The 23136-nt window shown below is 38.3% G+C and overlaps 1 protein-coding gene across 1 annotated transcript in view; it reads left to right on the top strand.

Annotated features, from left to right (window-relative positions):
• Positions 1 to 1471: 1471 nt before the first annotated feature.
• ROBO1 (roundabout guidance receptor 1) overlaps positions 1472 to 23136 on the top strand; it is a 534041-nt gene continuing 512376 nt past the window's right edge. The window contains exon 1 of the mRNA XM_086482457.1: positions 1472 to 1580. Coding sequence (XP_086338583.1) covers positions 1472 to 1580 — 109 coding nt within the window. The remainder of the gene's footprint in view (positions 1581 to 23136) is intronic.

The following is a 23136-nucleotide window of genomic DNA, read 5'->3' as shown; positions in this document are numbered from 1 at the left end:
AATAGATGCATTATTAAGACTGAAATAGCTTACTTTGTCTCTCTTTTCTTGGTAATTGAAATTGTATCTAGAAATTTATTCTCATACTTTATTAAAAAAAACCCCTTAGTTCTGCAGCTCAATGATAACCATAGCATCTACACAACAGCCAACATGCAATGTGTGAGGCAGAAGATGAGCTTGTAGAATGATGATTCATTGGTGTTGTATTAAGAAAATAAGTTTTACTGGTGTATAAGTAAGTAACGATTGTAAGTATAACTGAGGCTGATGCTTATGATAGTAAAGAACTAGATATTTTACAGTTTCTCTTATTGAATATAAATGTGGACTTCATCCAGACTAAAGCCCTCCATCACCATGAGTGAAAAGCACTCTGGTCTTATTATAGTGTTCTTCAGCTCTCAGGATGAAGCTTTCCTGGGGTTCCACAGGTCATGTGGAATGATTTCACCACTGTGGTGAAAGGGTTAGCAGATAATTTTTGCTACAGTTTTTCCTCGAGACTGTTTTGATCGCCACAGGGAAGTTTGTGATCTAGCTCCCCGGCACTGATAGACACGGGGTTAAATAGTTTCCAACAATACTGCTGTTAATGCTGCAAGCACTGGAGTCTGCTTGCACTGGGTACGGTCTGCCCAGAGGGTGTTGGGCTGCAGGGTGAAGGTTTGTTAGGTAACACAGGTTTTATACTTAAATTCTCAAAGCTTCTCTTACTCTTAGTGAGTGGTTCCAGTTATGCAGCATTTGCTGACAGAAACCTGGGTGGGAGGTGGTATTGTTTGTGTTATTTTCCCTAGAAATAGAATACATTTATGCTGAATAAGAGACAGAGTTATTGAACAGCGTAAAAAAAAAAGTTTCTTTTTTAAAGCTTTTCTTTCTCATCCTAGATAAGTTATTTTTCCTCCCTTCCCTTGCCCCCCTTTGTGGGTAAGGGAGGAAGCTTTACAGACTGTGCTTTTGCACCCATTGATAAATGTAATGAGTTTTGAGTGTCAACATTAAAATGTTCCCTGTCATCAGCTCTGTGAAACTGCAGTGAAATATGCAAGCGAAGGAGAAAAAACTCCGGTTTCAGCCTGGCTGTGTCCCCTGCTAGGGTGCTGTGGGGAATGTTGATAAACATTGGGAAGGGCTGAGAGGTGGCAGAGGCAGGTGAGGAGCTGGTGGCTTCTGAGGGACCACAGAAAGCTGCCAGTGCATCTCTTCCAGCATCTGAGTGCCAGAGGCTCCTGGTTAGGGGAAGCATTTACGACTCTTCTGTTTTTACATTCCCTGGATAAAGGAAATAAGCGATGCAATGGAAATTTTTAATAAACATTTCCAGTAGGAATAATATTTTACATCTCCCTCTGCCTCTGCTGAGTAAGTGCTGTTAGATCCAATTATTCATTCCTGAGGAAAGTCTTTCTAATTCATCTATATCAGATCTCCAGGTAGAAGTGATCTGTTTTTTTTGTTACCTGGCATGGCTGTGCTGTCACTGCTGCTGCTGCTTGGGCTAGTAGACATAACTGCTGCTGCGGACGTCGCGCCTAGAATAAAAGCGGGGTCAAGGTGGAGAGGTGAAAAGAATCGTGAGTAACTCGGGCTTTTCCTTCTTCTCAGCTCTCTATTTGAAGAAATGTGCTAGGCCTCATTTCGCTGTGTAATTCTTCCTCTCTGGGAGGTTATTCTTTAATAATAACCACCTTAAGGGCATATGATTTTAGGTATTTAAATATGCATGGAGAAAGCATGGGCCACACCTTCTGTGTGCTCCGCACATCTGCAGTACGGTCCTGTATTTCACTGCAAGCTTTCCGAACTGCCTGGGCTGATTAACTCCTCTGTTTCCAGAGAGTTGTGAGACTTGCAGGCTACAATCAGCACCTTTTTTATGTATGGTCTTACCATTTCACATGCTATTTCAATAGCATTGATAAAGGTAGTCAATTTTCCAGGTCTACTGTTTGTGTGAAGGAACCTTGTAACCACAGTGATTATACTAGTTAACTTTATGGATATAAAGGGGTAACTGCAGTTTAAAATCTACAGATTTAGAAAGGGGGATTTAATGTAGTATTGCAGATTGTGCAGGGTTTAGCAATGCTGCATGTAAAAAGAGAAAAGAACATTACTATTAGAAAAGGAAAGTAGATGAGTCATGATAATATTTGGGAGTGAGACTTCCTACTGCATACACAGCTGCTTGACTGAAATAGCCAGATGATTATTTCCATTTAAAGGGCAACTCAGTTATTGCTGATATTATTCCTGTCCAGCTATTTATAAATAGGCATGCCCGTGATGGGCAGCACACTATTATCATTATGCCTGTGAATTTTTGCTGTTTTGTTTGGTTTTTTTTACTTTATTTTAGAAAAGCATAGATTACAGAAAGGGGAAGGACTATTGAAAATAGAATTAAGTTTTTCAGGTTAATTCAGCTAAAAGTGATGTGGTTGTTTGGAAAGGATAAGTAATGGAAGTCCCTAAAATAACCTGAACTTGGCCGTTGGTATACTTGGAATGGGAATTGTCTTGACAGTCATGTTGTCTGGAAGCTGATCTGCAGCACGAGTAATATTTGTTTCCCCTAAAGTACGAACATACATATCAGTAAATCTGCCACTTTGCTCAGCCCCCCCAAATCAGCAACATTAAGGAAAGAGGCACTGGACTGAGTGGAACTGAGAACTGCCTCGTCCAGATCTAAAAATTACACTGCCCAAACTGGCAGGCTGTTAATGTGTGCATAAATGAGGCACAAAAATAACATCATACAGCTTATAAATATTTAAGCATATTAACTAATTGTGACTAAAAGAGACCTTAAATTTAATGGATGTGGCAACTAAGACAGAAATTAATAAGACCTGAAATACATTGATTGAAATTTTTCCATGGTATGTTTCTTGCTCAGTAAAGAAGTCTTCTAAAATATATATCTGTATATCTTCTCATGTACTAGCTTTTATGAAAAAAACCCAGTTCCCAGAGTAAAAATAATGTATTTTCTCTTCTGATTAATTGATTTTCAGGTATTTTATGTTTCTGATTCTGAATATTTAGTCTGAATTTTTTTTCAATGAAGGACTGAAATAGATTGAGATATAGAAGTGTCTCACAAAAGCGTTAATGAAGTTAATCAGTTCGAGATGGCATTTAGCCGTGATAAGGAAATTACACAAAGATTCAGGAGTTTAAAATCACCACATATTTTGAAAATTCTTTTGCAACTATAATATATAATTTAATGTCATCTGTTGTTAACTATTAGACCTTACGGATTCAAATTTCTTGCTTTCTCCTCTTAGGACAGGGGGTTCTCAATCCAGCACATTAGCAAATTGCTAATATTTGGTTAAAGGAAAAACAGATGTAAATTAGTTTTTTATATCATATTGATACTGTGATACTGAATTGCTTAGAGATATAAGTTGTGGAATGTGTTAAAGGTTATGAATCTGAATCAACTATTCTTGAAATTAAGAGAAGGTGTTTGGATCAGACTTTAATGTTCCTTTTATTTTAATATTATCAGCAGTCTCACTAACAACAACATGAGAGGTTTTACAGGATTTCCATTTGCATTGTCTACTATTTGGCTTTGCTATCCATGATGTCAAAATTTCTCTGGTAGCAGAATGCAGTTGTCATGCAGAGCTGGATGCTGTAAGAAGTGGGTAGGTCCTTTCTGAGAAAGAGAAAACCAAAATGTTATGTAATTGTAGTTGATGGATTCCTTGTTGATTGCTATTAATATTGTATATTTGCCTGTCAGTTGACATAGTACTCAAAGATGTTCTTTTGCTGGTTTACTTTTGCACACCATAGTTAAAATACTAATAAAAATGCACTGAAAAGGTTTGTGATTGTGTAATATATATGTACATTTAACTGCGTTGCACTTAAATTGCAACTTTGAATGACTTTAAATGAAAGGGGACATGGCTGGTTTCTGCATCTCTTAATAGAAATTTTCACTAAAGCATTCAGTTGTAGCAGTTTAGCAATGGTTTAAAAGTATTTTGTGTTTACAATACAGAAAGGTTTCAAAATACTTTTGCTCCAAGTGATCTGATAAAGGAAAGAATAACTTCAGTTTTCTTTAGATGCTTCTCCAAACAAGACCATGGTATATTAAGAGGCATAATAATTTGCCCAGAAATGTTGTCGTGATCTGAGTTCTAGCCATTCGTCTCAAGGGCAGGACCAAAATGGTCCAGCAAGGACCACAACAAAACTCTCATTTCTATGAGTGGTGTTTTCTTTCTCTGAGCTTGCATCTCCTTGGATGAAACTTTTTTCCTTACTTTCCCATAGAAAAGATCTTGGATCTGAGGAAGTTGTATCCTAGTTCTGCTTCACCACAGCTTAAATGAATGAAATCAGGTTTGGGGACAGTGGGGAGAAATGATCATTTCTGACAAATACAACTGCACAAAAAATAGTTCGGAAGGAAAATAAGGGGATTTATTCCCATATGCAGCTGTACTTTTCATTATAACAGCACCTGGGTGGGGTGGGGTGGGGTGGAGGGAACAGCACATATCTTGGCAGTAATATTAAAAATATAAAATATTTAAATATATAAAAAATATCATTGCTTAATTGCTTATGCTATGGTGTCTTCTTCTGGCACGTTATTACTTTTTTGTATTCACTTCATTTTTAAGAAGCCAATGATTTTTGTTTCAATGCCTGTATTTTACAGCCTACATGTGTATCATCATGGGAAATAATACAAAGAAATCTCATTGTTATTTTGATACTGAAGTGGCAGTATATTAAGACTGTCTTGCTATCCCTCAGAAATACTGTATTATAGAGTGATGCCATGGTTATTATTAATTGCTATATGCTGCACATAATGTTTGCACTGAAGGCTGTACAAGCATATTTTCTGACATTTTTAACTTTGTATAATTGTTGCCTATTTGGTATTTCTATATGACTCAGCTAATGCTGAGTTATCAGTCTATCATTTAATGTAGGAACATACAGAGCTGCTTTACTCTGTTAAAAGCTTTAACAATCTGCTATTATGGTGCTAAAAGCCCATCAGCAACTTATCAGTCATTTCTCAGTCAGTCCTAGTCCAGTGTTTTCTAGGTAGAGTAAATATGCTGAAATTGTTTCTGCTAAAAATGTTGTCTTGTTGTTCATTGATTAGTTGATAGGTTGTGAATTTATTATGGTATTTGATACTTATAATTTTTACCAGTCTTCCATTGATGAAGAAACACTGTCCAAACTCTGTTAATGCAAAACCTAGCCGTTTCTTTCCAAGTTTCCTCAGACTCATCACAGTTTAGACAAGATGAAATGTGTGTTGGAGTTATATATTGCAAATTATTCCATGGCTTATATTTGACTATCAAATAGGTACATCCTTCAAATAGTTTTTGTGAGAAGGAGAAGAAGTCTGGTATGTGGCTTTATCTGTGTGGATCCATGAAAAAACCCACAGATTTAACCGTAATGTTGCTGCCTCAAATATAAATATGCTTAAAAAGAAAATGATCAAAGCTAGTACTGGAAGAAGTTAGGAGGAATATATTATGACGGAAAAGCTTTTCAAAGAAAATCTTTGTTTACAGTGTTAAGAACACATTAAGTCTATCTGCCGTTTCCATGAAAAAGTCATCTCCAACTTCAAACCAGACCCAGGTGCATAGGTTAGCACTGCGAGCCCAGTATGTACGTATTGATCACACCTGGGAGGAGGTGAAACACCCACCCTACCTGAGACCCCCTTGAGTGGCCCATCCCTGCCCAGTACGTCCCGCGCCTCCTGCCACGTTGGGCAGAAAGGAGCATCCTCTGCTGGTATCACAGGTCTGGCACCTGTATGTCAGAAGCACTGGTTTTGTGGTGGGTGCACAGACCAAAGGTGGGCATCCAGCCCAACCCATGCACAGCTCTCGCACAGTCTGGAAGTGAGGGGGTGTGAGGACAGGGGACAGCAAAGGGCAACTTGCTGCTGCCTGAGCAATTAGTGTCATCCAGTGGTGTCGTGTGCTGCAACGGTCCCAGACACACTTTTTCCAGGAGGTGGTCTATAAGGTTTAGGGCATGTGGGTTGCTCTGCAGTCAACATCCTACTGGAAAGCCATTAGCCCTAATGCAACACTGCCCAGGCTTGTCACTGACGGTTAGCCCATCTCTCCATGTGCAAGTGACTGCTGGGCTCCCCAGACAAAAATCTGCTGGGAGCATGCCACAGAGAAGAGATTCATTTCTCTGCCCAGATGAACTCTCCTGGTTTGATGTAAGAAAGTATAAGGTTGAGTACACCTGCTTTAGATTGCTAAAAATAAGTGTTCTTCTATAGAAAACATCAAGTTCCTTATCTTACAGAAAAGAATAAAAAATTGTTCTTCTAAAACTGCTGCAGAGTAGTCTTTGATGTTCACATTTGCTCTTTTGTTACAATATTTAACCCTGAGATGTATCAAATAATTATAATATGCAAGTTTGCCTATTAATATTGTCATCTTGCACTACATGCTTCACTGGAAGCTTTAAACAGAATCCCAAACCAAAACAATTTAGTGATATTTGGTGTCAAAAGTGTAACCAGAAAGGTTTAATACAGCTTTTCCTAACCTTGAGGCCACTTTCAAAGCACTTTTTTTCTGCTTTCAGGTAGTTATATTTTTACAAGAAATCTTGTTTCACACAATACTGACTTAGAGGATAGCATTTTATCACAGACATTTTAATGTCAGGTAACTCAGTATCTAAAAAGATCTATGAACAGAAAAGATATTTGTAGACTCTAGAATCACAGAACGGTTTGGGTTGGAAGGGATGACATAAAAGATCATCTAGTTCCAGCCCCCTAGCCATGGGCAGCAACACTTTCCACTAGACCAGGTTGCTCAGAGCCCCATCCAGCCTGGCCTTGAACACTGCCAGGGAGGGGGCAGCCACAACCTTTATGAGCAACCTGTTCCAGTGTCTCACCATGCTGACAGTAAAGAACTCTTCCTAATATCTAATCTAAATCTATCATCTTTCATTTTGAAACCATTATCCCTTGTCCTATCACTATATGCCGTTGTAAAGAGTCCCTCTTCAGCTTTCTTGTAGGCCGCCTCTAGTACTGGAAAGCTGCTATAATGTTTCCCCAGAGCCTTCCCTTCTCCAGGCTGAACAACCTCAACTCTCTCATCCTGTCCTCATAGTGAAGGTGCTCTAGCCCCCTGATCATCTTTGTGACCCTCCTCTGGACTTGCTCCAACAGGTCCATGTCCTTCTTACATTGGGGGCCCCAGAGCTGGATGCAGCACTCCAGGTGGGGTCTCAGGAAAGCAGAGTAGAGGGGATGAATCACCTCCCTCGACCTGCTGGCCACACTGTTTTTGATGCAGAACAGGATGCGATTGACTTTCTGGGCTATGAGTGCACGTTGCTGGCTCATATTCAGATTTTCATCCACCAACACCCCCAAGTCCTTCTCCGCAGGGCTGCTCTTGATCCACTCGTCGCCCAGCCTGTGTTTGTGCTTGGGATTGCCCTGACGCAGGTGCAGGACCTTGTGCTGGGCCTTGTTAAACTTCATGAGGCTTGCAAGCGCCCACCTCTCCAGCCTGTCAAGGTCCCTCTGGATGGCATCCCTTCCATCCAGCGTGTCAACCACACCGCACAGCTTGGTGTCGTTGGCAAACTTGCTGAGGGTGCACTCAATCCCACTGTCTGTGTCTCTGACAAAGATGTTAAACAGTACCGGTCCCAATACTGACCCCTGAGGAATGCCACTTGTCACTGGTCTCCACTTGGACATCGAGCTGTTGACTGTCATTCTTTGAGTGGACAGTGAGTTGGATTGAGAACTGGCTCAAGGACAGAGCTCAGATGGTTGTGATCAGTGGTACAGAGTCCAGTTGGAGGCCTGTAACTAGTGGTGTTCCCCAGGGGTCAGTACTGGGTCCAGTCATGTTCAACATATTCATCAATGACCTGGATGAACGGACAAACTGGAACACAGGAAGTGCCACGTGAACAAAAGGAAAAACTTCTTTGAGGGTGACAGAGCACTGGAACAGGCTGCCCGGAGAGGCTGTGGAGTCTCTTTCTCTGGAGATATTCAAAACACACCTGGACACGTTCCTGTGTGACCTGCTCTAGGCGAACCTGCTATAGCAGGGGCGGGGTGGACTAGATGGTCTATAGAAGTCCCTTCCAAACCCAACCATTCTGTGATTATATGGTTCTGTGAGTGCGACCATCCAGCCAATTTTTATCCACTGAGTGGTTCATCCATCAAGTCTATGTCTCTCCAATTTAGAGACAAGGATGTTGTGTAGGACAGTGTCAAATGCTTTGCACAAATCCAGGTAGATGACATCAGTTGCTCTTCCCTTATCCACCAACGCTGTAACCCCATCATAGAAGGCCATCAAATTTTTCAGGCACAATTTGCCCTTAGTGAAGCCATGTTGGCTGTCACCAGTTACCTCCTTATTTTCCATGTGCCCTAGCATAGCTTCTTGGAGTTTCTGCTCCATGATCTTTCCAGGCACAGAGGTGAGACTGACTGGCCTGTAGTTCTCCAGGTCTTTCTTTTTTCCCTTTTTGAACATGGGGGTTATGTTTCCCCTTTTCCAGTCACTGGGAACTTCACTGGCCTCCCATGACTTCTCAAATATGATGAATAGTAGCTTAGCCACTTCATCTGCCAGTTCCCTCAGGACCCAGGGATGCATCTTATCAGGTCCCATGGATTTGTACGCCTTCAGGTTCCTTAGATGGTCTTGAACCCAATCTTCTCCTACAGTGGGCAGTTCTTTGTTCTCCCAGTCCCTGCCTTTGCCTTCTGGATGTTGCCTTTAGATGCTGGAGACTTTTTTCTACTTGAGTAGATGTGGCTGATAAGAAACTTACCAGTATCAAATGAGAAATAGAGTTTAAGAAAAGAGGGAGAGAAATTTAAAAACGGAGAAAAAGAAGAGAATTGGGAGCAAACAAAAAAGTGACAGTTAAATAGCTGAAGGCTGAAGGAAGGTAAAGAAAAAGGAAAAGACGGACAAGGAGAAAAGAAGAGAATCTAGAAGCACGTAAACAAAACTATTTCTGCTGTTACCATTTAACTAATTTGCAATTTCTCATGCAAACTACTTAGTCTGTAGTATTAACTTCAGTGTTGTGCTTTCATCACACTGTCTAGGATCTAGGAAATGACCTCTTATGTTGAGAAATAAATTTGCTTAGAACTTTAATTTGTCTAAGTTATGAGTATAAAATCAACTGTTTTATTTTAAAATTGCCTCGGTAAGATTTTATGGTAGAAATCGAAGTGACATGACATTGATTCATAGAAGCATAAGGATTCTGGAGTAATTAAAATTTGGAACATTTGGAGCCCCAGAACTTTTGCCCTTTAATAAATTTGAATTGAATTGAACTGAATTTCAATGTACAGTGTACCATATGATAGATAGTTAATGAAGCCGCTGTGAGATTCCATTTCTGTAAGACACTCCACAATTTCAAGAGATCCCTTAAATAATTTTGGAGTACTTACATGAAGAGAAAAAAACATGATTTGTGTGCTCCTATTTGTCTCTTTTTGTGTAAAATTATTTCATTATAAATTTTTAGAAACTTTAGTTTTCATTTATTATTTCTGGACAAAAAAAAATAAAATGTTCTTTTTATAACTTAGTTATGTTGAGAGATAAATGCCCATTTCTCTTTGTGGGCCTTCCTGTACCATCTGTTAAAGCCAGCCTGTGTATATTCTCCTTTAAATATATTTAATGGTAATTTCTTTTTAAATACTCTGTAGTCAAGTCTTAAAACATTATGTGTTTTTCCTAACACCTATAAGAGTAGCTTTATCTTTTTTTTTTTTTATTTATAGCTCCTTTTAGCTATCATGTAAGGATAATGGAAGAGTTAACACCGTTCTCTATATGAACTCTACTAAAATCCTCAGTGACTGCATTCCCTTCTTTTTTCTCCTTCCTTTAGATAGTCAGGCTCCCCAATAATTTATCTTCCTCCGCCTCTTTGCTTGATAACACATGGGATCGTTAGGCACAAATATCCAAACAGGAATGTGAAGACCATCCAGTACCTAGATAAGCAGTTTATGGTGCTCCAAGTCTGCTTTCCTGCCAAGAGCACCCTTATTAGCTCCAAACATCTAAAACCATGATTAAAAAATCTCGAGATTTAGGAAAGAACAGTAAAGAACCCTCTCATTCATCTTACAGTGATCTTACATCCTCAGACTTGCACTCAGCTCCTCCATTTTCAGGCTGTTTTCCCACACAAGGGAAGATCAAATAGTCGTTGCTTATCTCCAGCGCCTGGAGCTGTAACTGGGACACTGCCTTGTATCCCACTGCTGATGAAACCGCAAGACGTGGCCAGCTACATGAGACACAGATGCATTGCCTACTAATAGAAGAAAAAACATGTCTGAATCACAGCACTTTATGTATTTTCTTTTTCTCTTCAAGGGATGCTTTCCTTTTGATGATCTTTCTCCTCTTCTTGTGAATCTGAAATCCCAATATCAGCCTACATTCCCACAGTCAGCAAAGGGAAAAGAGACAAGGACTCAATTCCACCCTACCCTTCCAGGGAACAGCGGTTGGGACTACAGCAATGCTGAGTTGCCTGGGCATGTACTTGGGAGTATCTTTGTCCCTTTGTCTTGTGTTCATTAAACTTCTGCCTTATCCTTGTGCCTTCTTCTTTATCACATATTTTTCTGGTGCCCTGGTTTGATTCTTTAAGCTTTTTCAAGCTTTTCCAATCTATTGCATCTTTTCCAGTACCTTGTGTGAGTGTTGCCAACCCACATGGGAGTGAGCCCTGGGGAACCAGCTTTCCCGTGCAAATGAGCAACCTGGTACTGCTGTGATTAATATTCTAACCTACCTTGGGATTTTATTTCATACCTTTTGGAGAACTGGGAACTCGACTGGTATTTCCACCATCAGAGTTACTTTATGTGCCTCTCTGAAGTACCTATTGAATTTCAGGAAGGTGATTTTGGGTTGCAAGTTGAAGGATTGGAAAATCTGGCTACCACTGCATAAGTTCGAGTTAGAACACTGCAGCGTTTCAGGGCTACTTGTATTGGCTGAGAGATATTTTTGCCAAAATAAAATGCTTTCCTTTTAATTTTGTTGGGTTTTTGTTTTTTGGGTTTTTTTTTTGTTTTTACAAAAGTATTGATTTCTGTATCATGAGTTGCACATATGTGGTTCTACAGGGGGCTATTTTGTTTACACAGACACTCTAGGTGACAATGCTTGTGCATACCTGCCTCAAAGCTTCAAGAGAAAGCCAGGCATAGGAATCCATTGGCACCCTCAAGACTTTCTTAAGTCAAAGTCCTTTGTCTTCGCTTATAAAGAAGGCTTTACATTTTTTCTGTACAGCGTAGAAAATAACTTAACGTCCTTATGGCAATAAATACTCATAGAAATACTTATTTTTATGTGAGGGATTAATGAAGGTACCACAATAAAGACAAGATAACATGTTTTTTTTAGAAATGGAACTTTGTGTCAATCAGGAGGTATTTCTGTATGGTTGAAGGATGCACATAGGAAAAATAGTGAAACAAAATAATAAACATGAAACTGGCTCTATATAGAGTATCTCCAGGGTAATATGTATGTTATGTTTCCTGGGCATTCTTTGGATTTTTGTATTGGGCTATAAAAACACCAAATCAGGGAAGACTCTTCCAAAAGTGGAAGTAGTTGATAATGCTGCGTTTCTTTCGTTTGCTATTCCAAAACTACAAGAGAGAAAACTCAAGACAAACATTGGTACAAATCCTGAAGAAGTGCTTGTGAGCTTGAGTTTATTTTCTGAATGGCTGTTTGTTCAGTGATCCCATCAATGATGTCTTGCTTTTTGCAAACACCCATTTAAACTGGATTTGTTCATAAATGATTAAGGAATGGCTGTTCTTTGTGTAATTACCCATATTTGCATTCTTGCAATTAATAAATGGCAAGTATTTCAACTGTTGTCATTCTCTTTAAAAGTTTCCAATCCAATTAGGCACCAAAAACTATAGTGTATTTGTTCAGGAACTAGTCACATCCTACCTGAAGAAACTTTATACAAATATGAATGAACATAGATGTAACAATGCATATGCAGACTTTGATCTTCAGAAGACTATTTTCTATGTTTACAAGGAATATATTTATAAAAATCAGCATTACTTCTTAAATAATTAAAGAATGGATGAGGTTATTTACTATAACTAGTTTTACCTGGTACTGTGATAAAACACCGTATGTTTTTCCTGTGATACAAAAAGACTAAGGCATTCCATGAAATGTGATTTGTGCCCTGCAGAGTGCTTGGAACATCAGTGCGTTTTTACTTAATTGAATTGATTGAATATGATATAAAAAAAAAAAACAAAACAAAAAATTAGGAAAATCACGTACAGCAGAAATAATAAAGCCTATAGATATGTGTCTCATATGGGATGTTTTTAGTATCTTTAAAGGCATATGAATATTTTTATTTCCTTCCTCTCCCTTTCTGTCCATTTGTAGCATAAACCTCTGTCCTTGGCACCAACTTTTCCTGCAGAAAGGATGCTCATAGGGTCTCTCTTTCCAACCCAGCCTCCTGTTTTCATGCTACATGTAAGATCTTAGCATCTCTCAGACACTCCATGCTGCAGGGCTCAGTAGGAATTTGGGCAAAATAGAACAAAAGACTTTTTCATTTGTGAACCACATGCTTGAGTGGAGGAAGGCACTGACCACCCATAACATAATAAAAGCCTGTATTTGAGCAAATAATATGAAAATGAATCACAAAAATCTACAAATCTTAAAACCTGGATATACTGTGTAGTAAATCTTTGTGTGAAAAATCTGTGATGACTTGAGCTGAAAAACATAGATCCTACAGAAATATACGTTTATTTACTGTTCTTTTACATATGCTCAGAATCAAACCGTTCGCTACTCTCAGTTACACTGCCTTTCATCAAGGTTTTTATATGTTTCAGCCTACCCAATGGACTGAATTTTCAGATGAGGAAATCACCCCTGTGGAATGTTTCCTCTGATATACTGCAGTCCAGAAAATGGACTTGCTTTTGTTCCCTGCATTTTTGTTTGCATTTTCTCCTTAACAGGCTTTGCAGAAAGGAGCTACCTTTTGGAGGTCTTACTCTCTTTTGTCCCTTCATTCTTGCTCTTCCCAAACAATTCTTGACTGTTGCACAGTGTGCAGGGAAAGCCCCTTGATGTTTTGGGACTACCATGGGTATATCTTACCAGCTCAGGATGAGGAGACACGCGGACACTCTAAGCAGAACAAGTCAGTGAGGAAGAAATGTCCCGCAGCTGCTGACCCTTCTTCTTCTATGAGCTGAACCAGAGCTGAGGAGGCTTTGAGAATTTACCTAAATCCTTAGTTATGAAACCCATTTTTCTCAAAGAGATTTCTGCGACGGAAACACAATGCATTACAGAAAAAGTAAGGTATTTAATGAGAAACAGATGGGGTCTGTGTATTGTTAATGGGGAAAGACTACTGTTTTATGTAAAGAGAAGCCAATACATAACATTAGGAATAAAACCAGAGTAGATTACAGGATGTAGTAAAAAGATGTTAGTTTTACGTTTGGTGTTTTAGATACTGCTTAAAATAATGACTTTTTAACTTACTATGTACTGTGTAGTCTGTGTTTATGTCTTCGTTAAAAAGAAAAAACACAAAACAAAGCAACAAAGCCACAGAAACTAATAAATATATATTCCAATTTTTTTGGTTGTTTCTGCTGGTTTTAGTATCATTTTACAGAAATACTCTATTTCTTTCTTAACACTAATTGTCCCTTTACAACAATATCTAAAGATAATATTTTTCTCACAATCAATTTCTGGCTGCTTTAACATCTGTTGGTGTGATTTATTAATGTTCAGGTACCAATAAAGATGCTTTTTTCTTTTTTTTTCCTGTGTTCAGCAACATAAAAAGAATCTAACTGCATGTTTCCTTGAAAACAAAGTCTCACTGACTTAGCTTTTCTTTTTTCTTATAGACCATTGGGAATATTACAGTTTTATATGTCAGCTACTAATGGTTTTATATCCAATATTTGATTTAAAAATCACATGGCCCTGAATAGTAGTGTTTGTTTTTTTTTAGCAAAGCCTGCTTAGTTTCATATAACACTATGACATTAATGTCTTCTTTTTAATGACCGTAAACATTTTAGTTTGCATTTTATATGCAGCACCTTTAAACTTTAATTGGACATCTGATAGTCTGTGTACATAAGCACCTCCCAGATAATGTGGAAATTGTAGACTGAGAAGCAATGATGCTATTGTGCTGGTGGATGCAGACTTTAGCCTGTTTTGTCAGGTTGTCTCCCAGGAGTTTCTGCTGTATTTCAGAAACCCTTTTCATATGAACTGTTAGAGAAATATGAAAATGATGAGGCAGGTGCCAAAGCAAATCTTTGACAGGCAGTTTATCCCACCCAGGTTATAAAGTTCACACCTTGGGGTTTTTTTTAATAATCTTAAATATTAAAATCTTAAACTGTGAGTCTGGTAAAGTTACATCTCTGACTTTTAGTATATGTTCAGTCTCTTATCATATGTTATAAGTACTGTCCATCATTCTGCTGCTATAGATGCTTCGGCCTATGCTATATCTTACTTTGGGGGGATTCATACTGCAGCTGGAGAGCAACAAGTGCTATTGTTTTTTTTTCTGACTGATTCTTTGAGAAGTTCTCATCCTTTCCTTCTGCTCTGTGAAAATGCATATCATCAAAATGAACCAATTTTCCCTTTCTAACTCAATGTCACTACTTAATTTAACCACCGGAAGCATCAATGGTCATCTGACAGTGCTGCATCTAAAGGCAATTTGAACAGTTAGTTCATCCTGGGATTCAACCTTTTGGGATGGTATTTTATGAAAAGCATTTTGTTTCTGAAGTAGTCCCAGCTCGAGAAATATAATCTAGCAACCTTGCAGCAATTGTAGTGTCTAAAGACTTTAATTGATCCATTTTCTTCACATCACTGTCAGGTGCTCTAAGTAGTAGTGTTTGCTGTCTTTACTTCATGGATGAAGTCAATGACAGACAAAGTGTGTATGAGAATTTGCAAAAGCTGCACAGAAAATCAGTAGTTTTACAGATTCTTGTCTTGTAGTTCTCAGCTCATGAGAACATGTTGTTGCTAAAAAAAAAAAAAAGGTATATTGATATGTCGGTATATTGATATGTCAGTATATAGTGCAAAGTCTATATATGGGTATTCTCTTGTACATGCTTTTGGCTCTAGATATATTTTATGATGGTTACTGACAATGTTGCCATATGTTATGAGCAGCTAGGGAAATAGGGTCAATCCAGAAATATCTGGGCATATGTGGTCTTTTGAGGACATTGCAGTAGTGGTAGAAAGCAAATATAATTCTGGATTAGCTTAAGCATTTCTTTATTGACAAAACAGTTCTGGCACAGATTCCAGTAAAAAATTCTATGTAATCTAGTGCACATATATAGCAGTGTGTTCTCTCCTGCAGAATGAAAATGCTTTTCAGTACCTAGTTCTCACAAAGGCAGCAGCTTGTGACAATGAAGATAAACAAGAGAATAAAAATTGAAGTTACAGTTTCAAGACTTAAGCAGCTCTGAAAAATCTACAGCAGCTTTTTCATGGTGGAGGAAAATGTGTTTTCTCTGGTCTGTAGCAGAATCAAATGATTTAATGTTTTGCTTGGAGTCCAAGACACCAGATGTATAAGTAAGTCAATTAAGGTAGTAACTAAATAGGGGTGTTTTTTCTATAAAGGCTGAATTTAGTTTAGCAATCCCAAAGCTTCTCAGCAGAGTTTCCTTTGAAGGAGCCAGTAAAGGGAGCCTAGGGAAATTAACCTCATTAGGCTAAAATTTGCCCTTGGACCACTTGAAGTGCAGCAACATTTTTGGACAACACATCTCTGCTATGGGCTTGGGGTCCTCAATAAAATGGAAAATGTCTTGGGAGCCAAGAACATATCTGGGGATACATAATTACAAAGCAACCAGGAAAAGAAGTCTCAGCAACAGAGAAAATATGTAATAGAGCATGTTTCTTAGGGAACTGAATGTTTACAATCAGATCAATCTCATTGATATGTGAAGCTGAAGATTTCAATTATGCACTAGTGTACTGAGACCACCTTAGAAAATCTGAGTCTCTGTGCTCTTATAAAAAGCCCTGCTTTACGTTTAAGTGATATTACTCACTAAGCAAGAATAAGGTATTACCAAACAGTAAATCAGGTTTAAGATTACACACAGCAGTCTCCATCACTTATATAGAGAAGGAAGTATTAAAAAAAGTAGAGTTTGATGGTAAGTAGGTTGCCAAGTAGAACCTGCTCAAGGGATGAGTAATTATGAAAAGGCACAAATAGGTTTGTGAAAGAGCTTAAAAACAAATTTATAGTAGCTGTAAAGCATGTGCAGCAGCATATATGTCCTTCACATATACTAGAAGTGTTTACTTGGTATTTGGATATCTTTTACTTTCTCTAGATAAAAGAAGTCACGACCTATAAACTAGGTTCCCTTATTATGGTGAAATGAAGCTCTGGAATAAAAAGCAGAAAGAAACTTCTCATTAGTTGGTTACAGAAGACCTGAACACGTATCTTTCAAAACATCCTGTGTTAGGATGTTAGGATTAAACCTCTCCAGTTTAGAAATAATTAGACAAATATAAAGTAATAATACATCTGCATGAAATTTTGAGATGTGACGTCAGCCTGTGCAGCTGTTTTTGTTTTTCTCAGCAACTTCCATAATATACTTGATTTTTTAATTTTTAACTACAAAAGCAATCTAGCTGCGTATTATAGCAACTGACTTTTCCTTCGAACAGGAAACAGGCATGAAAGCTCAGTTTTCACCATTCTGTCAGCACAACAGAAAATCTTTAGTTGGGAGCTGGCAAGGTCACTGTCATTGTTACCAATTGAACACAGATTCCAGGTTCTTCTGTGACATGTTTTGTGTCACTCATAGAATTAGATGGCCTCAGTGGAAGGCAGGATTGAAATATCTCGTTCAACAAAGGAGTGTTACAGCTGCTTTGAGCAATACGTTGTTACAATAACTTTGGTTCTTTTTAGTAAAAATGCTTCCTTAACCTCCCCAGTTTATCCAGTCTGACCCCAAATTTACCTGATGTGACACTTAATTCTACTGTTTTCTGGGAGTCTGTTACAGGAACTCACCTGAGTTTTGATCTTATATAGGTAAAGGAAAATAGATCCCAAAGGCCAAAGTCTCCTATATGTATACACATACGTATCCACAACAGATAGGGAATATAAACAATGCCAGCTGTGTTCAGCCTGACAGTGTGTTGCTGATTATTTGTAGAGCTCTTGGAAGATATGTTATATTAGTACAGGTATGATATTTCAAATAAAAATGTCACTGCCTTGCAGCTGAGCTATACCTATTTCAGAAAGCTGGCACTTGGATTAAAATTAGAAATTACCAGAGAATACACCGAAGCTGCTAACTACACTGAGTGTGATTTCATGTTCAAATAGTCCAAATGCTACTAATGTAATCGTTGATGAGCAACCTCAGAAAATGCCAGAGTTCAGATTAAAAATCCAGTCTTTAGTTTGGATTTACATTATCCAACTGCCTTTGATATACAACACTTTTTCTGCTTTATGCATATTCATAAAGATGCATTCATGCTCTTTGCTTGCCACTGTGTTGTTACTACAGTACTTCAGTACAGCAGTTGCAGACTCAGACTGCAGTCCTGAAGTGGAGGAGCATTCATAGAATAAGTCATCATCAGATTTTTTGGGTTTGTTTTTTAAATTTAGTCTTTTCTCAATCCCTTGTCTCAGTGTCAATGCCTGACAAAATCTCTGTGGCTCGTACCATATCACTTCTGTATTTTTAAAGCCTTTTGCAAACTTCTTGTATTTCTTCAGCCCTTTCACGCCTTGTGCTACAGCATCTGCAATAAGCTTAGGGTAACCCAAGTGTTTTTACCCCTTCATAAAAGTGCAAATACCTAACCTAACATTTAACTTGCACAGTCTAATTATCTCTGCACCCCCACACAGCACATTCTTAGGATACAACTTCCAAGTTCAGGGAAAGGAGCATGTTTGGTGTATTAAGTGCGTAATTTCCATGTATTCATACAGTGACAGAACCAGTACCTTCCAGAGACAGGTGGGCACAACTACTTACTGAAACATATGCCTATAGTAGATTTTATCTTCCAGACTACACCTGCTCGGTTTATTCAAAGGAAACATACTTGTGTGCTTGCTAACACAGAAAAATAGTTCTCTCACTCAAAATGGATAAGGGCATTTTTGATTAATTAAAACCACTCACTTGCATGTGGGATGGCAGCATGGAAAAATATCAGTGTCTCAGTGGTGAAAGTTTAAAAAATTTATTGGGAAAAAAAGCACTGAAAGGGAGCAGTTGTTCAGTTTTACCTCTAGACTGCTACTTTTGCTCTTATCAATAGTATTAATACATTTCTGACAACTAACAAGTTCATTTAAGAGTTAGAAAGTACAGAGGTGAGTCTGAAAGGAGTATTGTGAAGTACTTAAAGAGTATTTTTTAAAAACTTCAAGATTCTTGGAATAATGTACTGTAGAATGCAAGGCACATTTATTTCAAGAAGATAATTTCATTACTGTGATAATGTTTTGTCTTTTGCCTTCAGCCTTAGTGGTTTAACTTTATAGTAATGGTTTAAAAGTGGTTTGACTTTTATAGTAACTTATATAAAAGTCCAAAAAAAGTTCTTAATTCTGAAACTGTGAGGAAACATTTCAACTTGCACCTGAGCCACTTAAGCTACATAACTGTCGACTATTCTGGTGATTTGAAATCAGCTCTTCATGCTTCACAGGTGACAAGAAATGTTGCTTAATTTGCAAAATGTGCATGCATAGGTTATGAGTTTGAATTTCAGAAGGATAATCAAAATAATGTAGAAAAGCTCCATTCATACATTAAGTCTTTTAATGTAGTTATTCATATGTAGTATAAAGTTACAGTATAAAACTAATTTTGTACAGAATATTTAGTCAGTTGTGTTTCAACATCTGAGACAAAAAGCCTTCTAGAATCCCGCTGCAGAAAACAGCTCACTGCTCTCATCTCATGGAAAATGCAAGTAGTACATTTAGTGAGATATCGGCAGGTACTGATCTTAAAATAGTACTTGCACTTTTTAGATAAGTTTTGTATGCAACAGGATTCATATGATCATCAAGTCCCAAAGCAAGGTGATGGGGAAAGGAATGGTTAGGGAATTGTGATGCTTTGGGGTAGTCACCTGTCTGTCTGTACAGGTTCTGTGGTTTAAATGAGTAGAGAGTTTGTGCAAACCTATTTATGAAGCAGAATGAAAAACTGCTGCTAAACTGGCTGAGTGTTTTGATTCCCCCCCTAATTTTGAGTCCATCTGGACATCTCTAAGAACACACTTAAACTGAAGTAATAACCCCCTACTTCTCATACTCAAAACTTGCATCTGATTTAAATTACTGTTCAATATATTATCACAGATCTTTGCATGGTTTTTATTGTAAAGAGTTCAACAGGCAATTGTGCAAAGGCAGGAGCCATTTAAAGTAAGGAGAGTAGCTGTCTATCAGAAACAACCATTTCTGGGCTAGTTCTGCTACCTGTGAGATAACAAATGATAGAATAAGTGGAGTGTGCACCAAGCTACAGAGTAAAAAGAGGCCCCTTTCTCAGCTGGCAGAAATGAATTTGGTGATGAGATTGATTTGTACCAGCTGTAGACCTGGCCCACCTTTAGAGAAGAGTGGGATCAAAGACAACAGCCTATTAGCAGCCTGTTCTTGCTGAAAGCAAGACTTTGGAGTTACATGGGGGTTAAAGGTAGGTGTTACAGAATTGTTTTGTAAAACATGGGGTTATCTTATCTTAAGAAAATACTATGTATTGCTTTTTGGCTTGGTTGCTTTCACTATCAGCTTTCTAGAGGGAGCTTGGTTTGGTCTTGAGCAAGTTTTTTGTTAAGTCCTGTAGTCCTGGTGGTGACGTTTAGTTGGTGGATACTTGCGGTCCGGTCTAGAAAGGTTACTGCTGAGCTGCTCTGGGAAATGGATTAAATAATCTGAGGAGGAGTTAAACCTTAATACGTGTCCCTTGTCAGGGAAAGGAAAACACTGAAGTGGGAACAGATTGCCCAAGTAGTTTTCCCTGAGGAAATAATAGTATGGTGGGCTTTGGCCTTGAGTTGGTAACTTTAATTTGTATGGGAAGACAAAGCTAAAATAACTTTTTTAAAAAAATATTGCTGTTCTTTAATCTTCTTTTTCTACATTGCTTGACCTACTGTGGTTTACTGCGGCCTTGTATTAGTTGCAGGGTCCTAGGTGCTGTGAGGCTGACAGTTTAACATAGCACATGGCATATCACTAGTCTGGTCTTGGTAATCTAGACTCAAAGCTTTTCTTGTTATCTAGTCCAGAACACCAAAGTGGGTAAACTCATCTCTTTTCCAAAGCTTTCCCTGATGAGCTTTAGGGAAATGATATCTAACAGAGTTTTGAGTCTTGTTGATCTTACTGAAGTGAGTAAGGTTGCTGAAAAGCAGAGGAACCCTTTTGATTGCAAAGGACTGGAGGGTACTTGATGTTTTTTCTGTCTAAAAGATGAAATTGTGAGCCTGTGGGTTGAATAAGCTACATAGAGTTCAGCAAGAGCAAAGTTGTATCTTGCCATTAACATTAAGGTGTGTAAATTGTATTACATTTAACTTAATAAGAACTACCTAATGTATCCCTGATTATTTTTTAATATGCTGTATAAATGCAATTAATAGTTGTGCTAAAAGTTCTTAAATGATAATACATGGTGTATTAAGTTGCTAATATTCTGAAGCTATGGGAACAGCAGTCCTTACTGTACTGGAAAATCCTCCATTATCCTTCCTACGAAAACATTCTTCAAAGACGTTCAAGGAGGAAGCTTCACAAAACTGCTGGTTTTTCATGTTTGATGTTTTCCAGCTAAATGAGGCATGTTGGCAGATAACTGTTTTGGGCATGAAGTTTCTACATAAAGATGACCAAGGATCTCTTTAGCAATTATCTCTCCTAACAGCAATTTGGGATTACCTGCTGGTATTTTTTTATTGTTTTGTTTTCATTTTGATGACAACTGCTGCTGTCTCAAAAAGCATCCTAACATCTCTTTAAATGGTCATCAGAGTCTTGTGAAGCATGAGATTGCCCCTCATGCTTCTGAGGGGCACTTGCTCGGTGACCCAACCTTCACCCTTAGGAACTACACTTCTTGCTTGTGATGATACAGAGTCCACTCTAGTCTCATGTTTGGAATGACTGCTGTTCTGTGGTGTGTGTGGTGCAGTTACCACCTGGCCTGCTGGCTTTTCTGGGTCTGTAGTGGTGTTTTTGCACACAATGTGATGGTTTTGTAGTGCATGTTTAGCTAAGGGTTTAGGCACTGAAGTTCAATATTACAGTTCTGAAATTGTGTTTCTTACCAGCTTGCAAAGCAAATCGCAGTATGCCTATAGGGCACAGTGCCCTTTAATTCTTACATATCTTTAATGCGGTCAGAACCTTATTGCTGGCTATCTGTATGCCTCTAATAGGTTTAATTATGAACACTCTCTGTTAAATATTCACACATGCGAAAAGCATAGCTTCCTTGGCTTAAACCAAATAAAAAATTACACTTACTGTTCATAGCACTAGCAAATATCACTAACCTACCTACCAGTTTGCCACAAGTAAAACGGGCAATGAGGGCTGTTTACATGTTCTGTATCATGGTGGTTACTTTAAGGTAACTTCTGAATGCCACTTTGTCTTTTGGTCCCATTACCAATGTAATTAACTCTTTTGAAGAGTTTCATTTGGTTGGGGGAGGGAATCTCCTTCCATTGATGACAATTGTAAGCAGCGTTTACCTTGCTGTACATTTGAAAGCACACCTATTGAGAACAGTCTGTGAAAAGCCTCCATGTGAATAATGTGTGTAAAACTGAGGCAGATCTCTTGGCTCTGGCAGACAAAATCTGGGAAGCTGTAAATCAAACATCAGGGCCCAGATCTCTGCCATAACATGAATATTACCAAGTTTTTATGTTAGTTTTGTGAAATTTTGCACTAAAGAGACAGTATCTTTCTGAAGCAGATAGCATCGCTGAGCTAATCCAAAGGGGAAACAGAGAGCCGTGAAGATACGGCTATTGTGGAGGTAGATAAGGACAGAGAGAGTTTGAGGATGTACCTGAATCTTGGCTTGAGGGGGGAAATGCAGCAATGGAAGTTGCTAGGTAATTGTGGTTTTTAATGCACTTGGAGAAATAAGCTATCCTATCCTGAGACGCTACCTATGCTATGGCTAGGGTGAAAATGTGTGAAATAGTACCTGGTATCCTTGCAAATGCTTTAAGAAACACAAGGCAGTTCAACTATAACAACGCTGGTTTTAATTGTCAGTTTACCAATGAGCAGGGTTCACTGTTAAATTCTGTCTATAGTTGCTGCAGAAGTAATTAATATAGGCAGCACTTTTTAAGCTAACTTACCTTCTGGTGCTGCAGCCTTCTTTCACAAGACTTCATTTTGCTTTCTTTAGTACTGAATGCTAAGTGAATTATTTGGGTCTTCGGTTAAAGACCTTTTCTGATGAACTGTGATGAAGGGCAAGATCCCTGGTCCTTAGTGCTCCCCTTGCACTGTCCGGTTAATATGAGGAGTGGAAATTAAGGCTTAAGTTAGGAATATAGGCACAGAGTATTGTACTCCATCTAGTGCTTTCAGTCATTCTAGCTAAGATTAATATGCACAAGGCATAGATCTGGGGCATGCAGTCAAGGAGATGGTACTTGCTGAGAACTCCTTCAAATAGCCTGAGCAAGGAGCTGAATGTAAGCTATTGCATCCTGTGAGAGTGAGTGGTATGTTCTTTCAGATGTAACAGAGGAGCTATTTTCAGTGATACTGGAATAAGCAATACATGCAGTAGTCTTTGAAGAGTTAAGTTTTAGCTGTGATAAAGACAAATTACTAGTTTCCTTATGACTGGATTATAACAATAAGATCATAATGGTGAGCTCAAAA

Source organism: Leptosomus discolor, chromosome 1, assembly GCF_034619465.1.
Source record: "Leptosomus discolor isolate bLepDis1 chromosome 1, bLepDis1.hap2, whole genome shotgun sequence".
In the NCBI taxonomy this organism is placed as follows: domain Eukaryota; kingdom Metazoa; phylum Chordata; class Aves; order Leptosomiformes; family Leptosomidae; genus Leptosomus; species Leptosomus discolor.
This window is presented reverse-complemented; position numbering and strand designations above follow the sequence as displayed.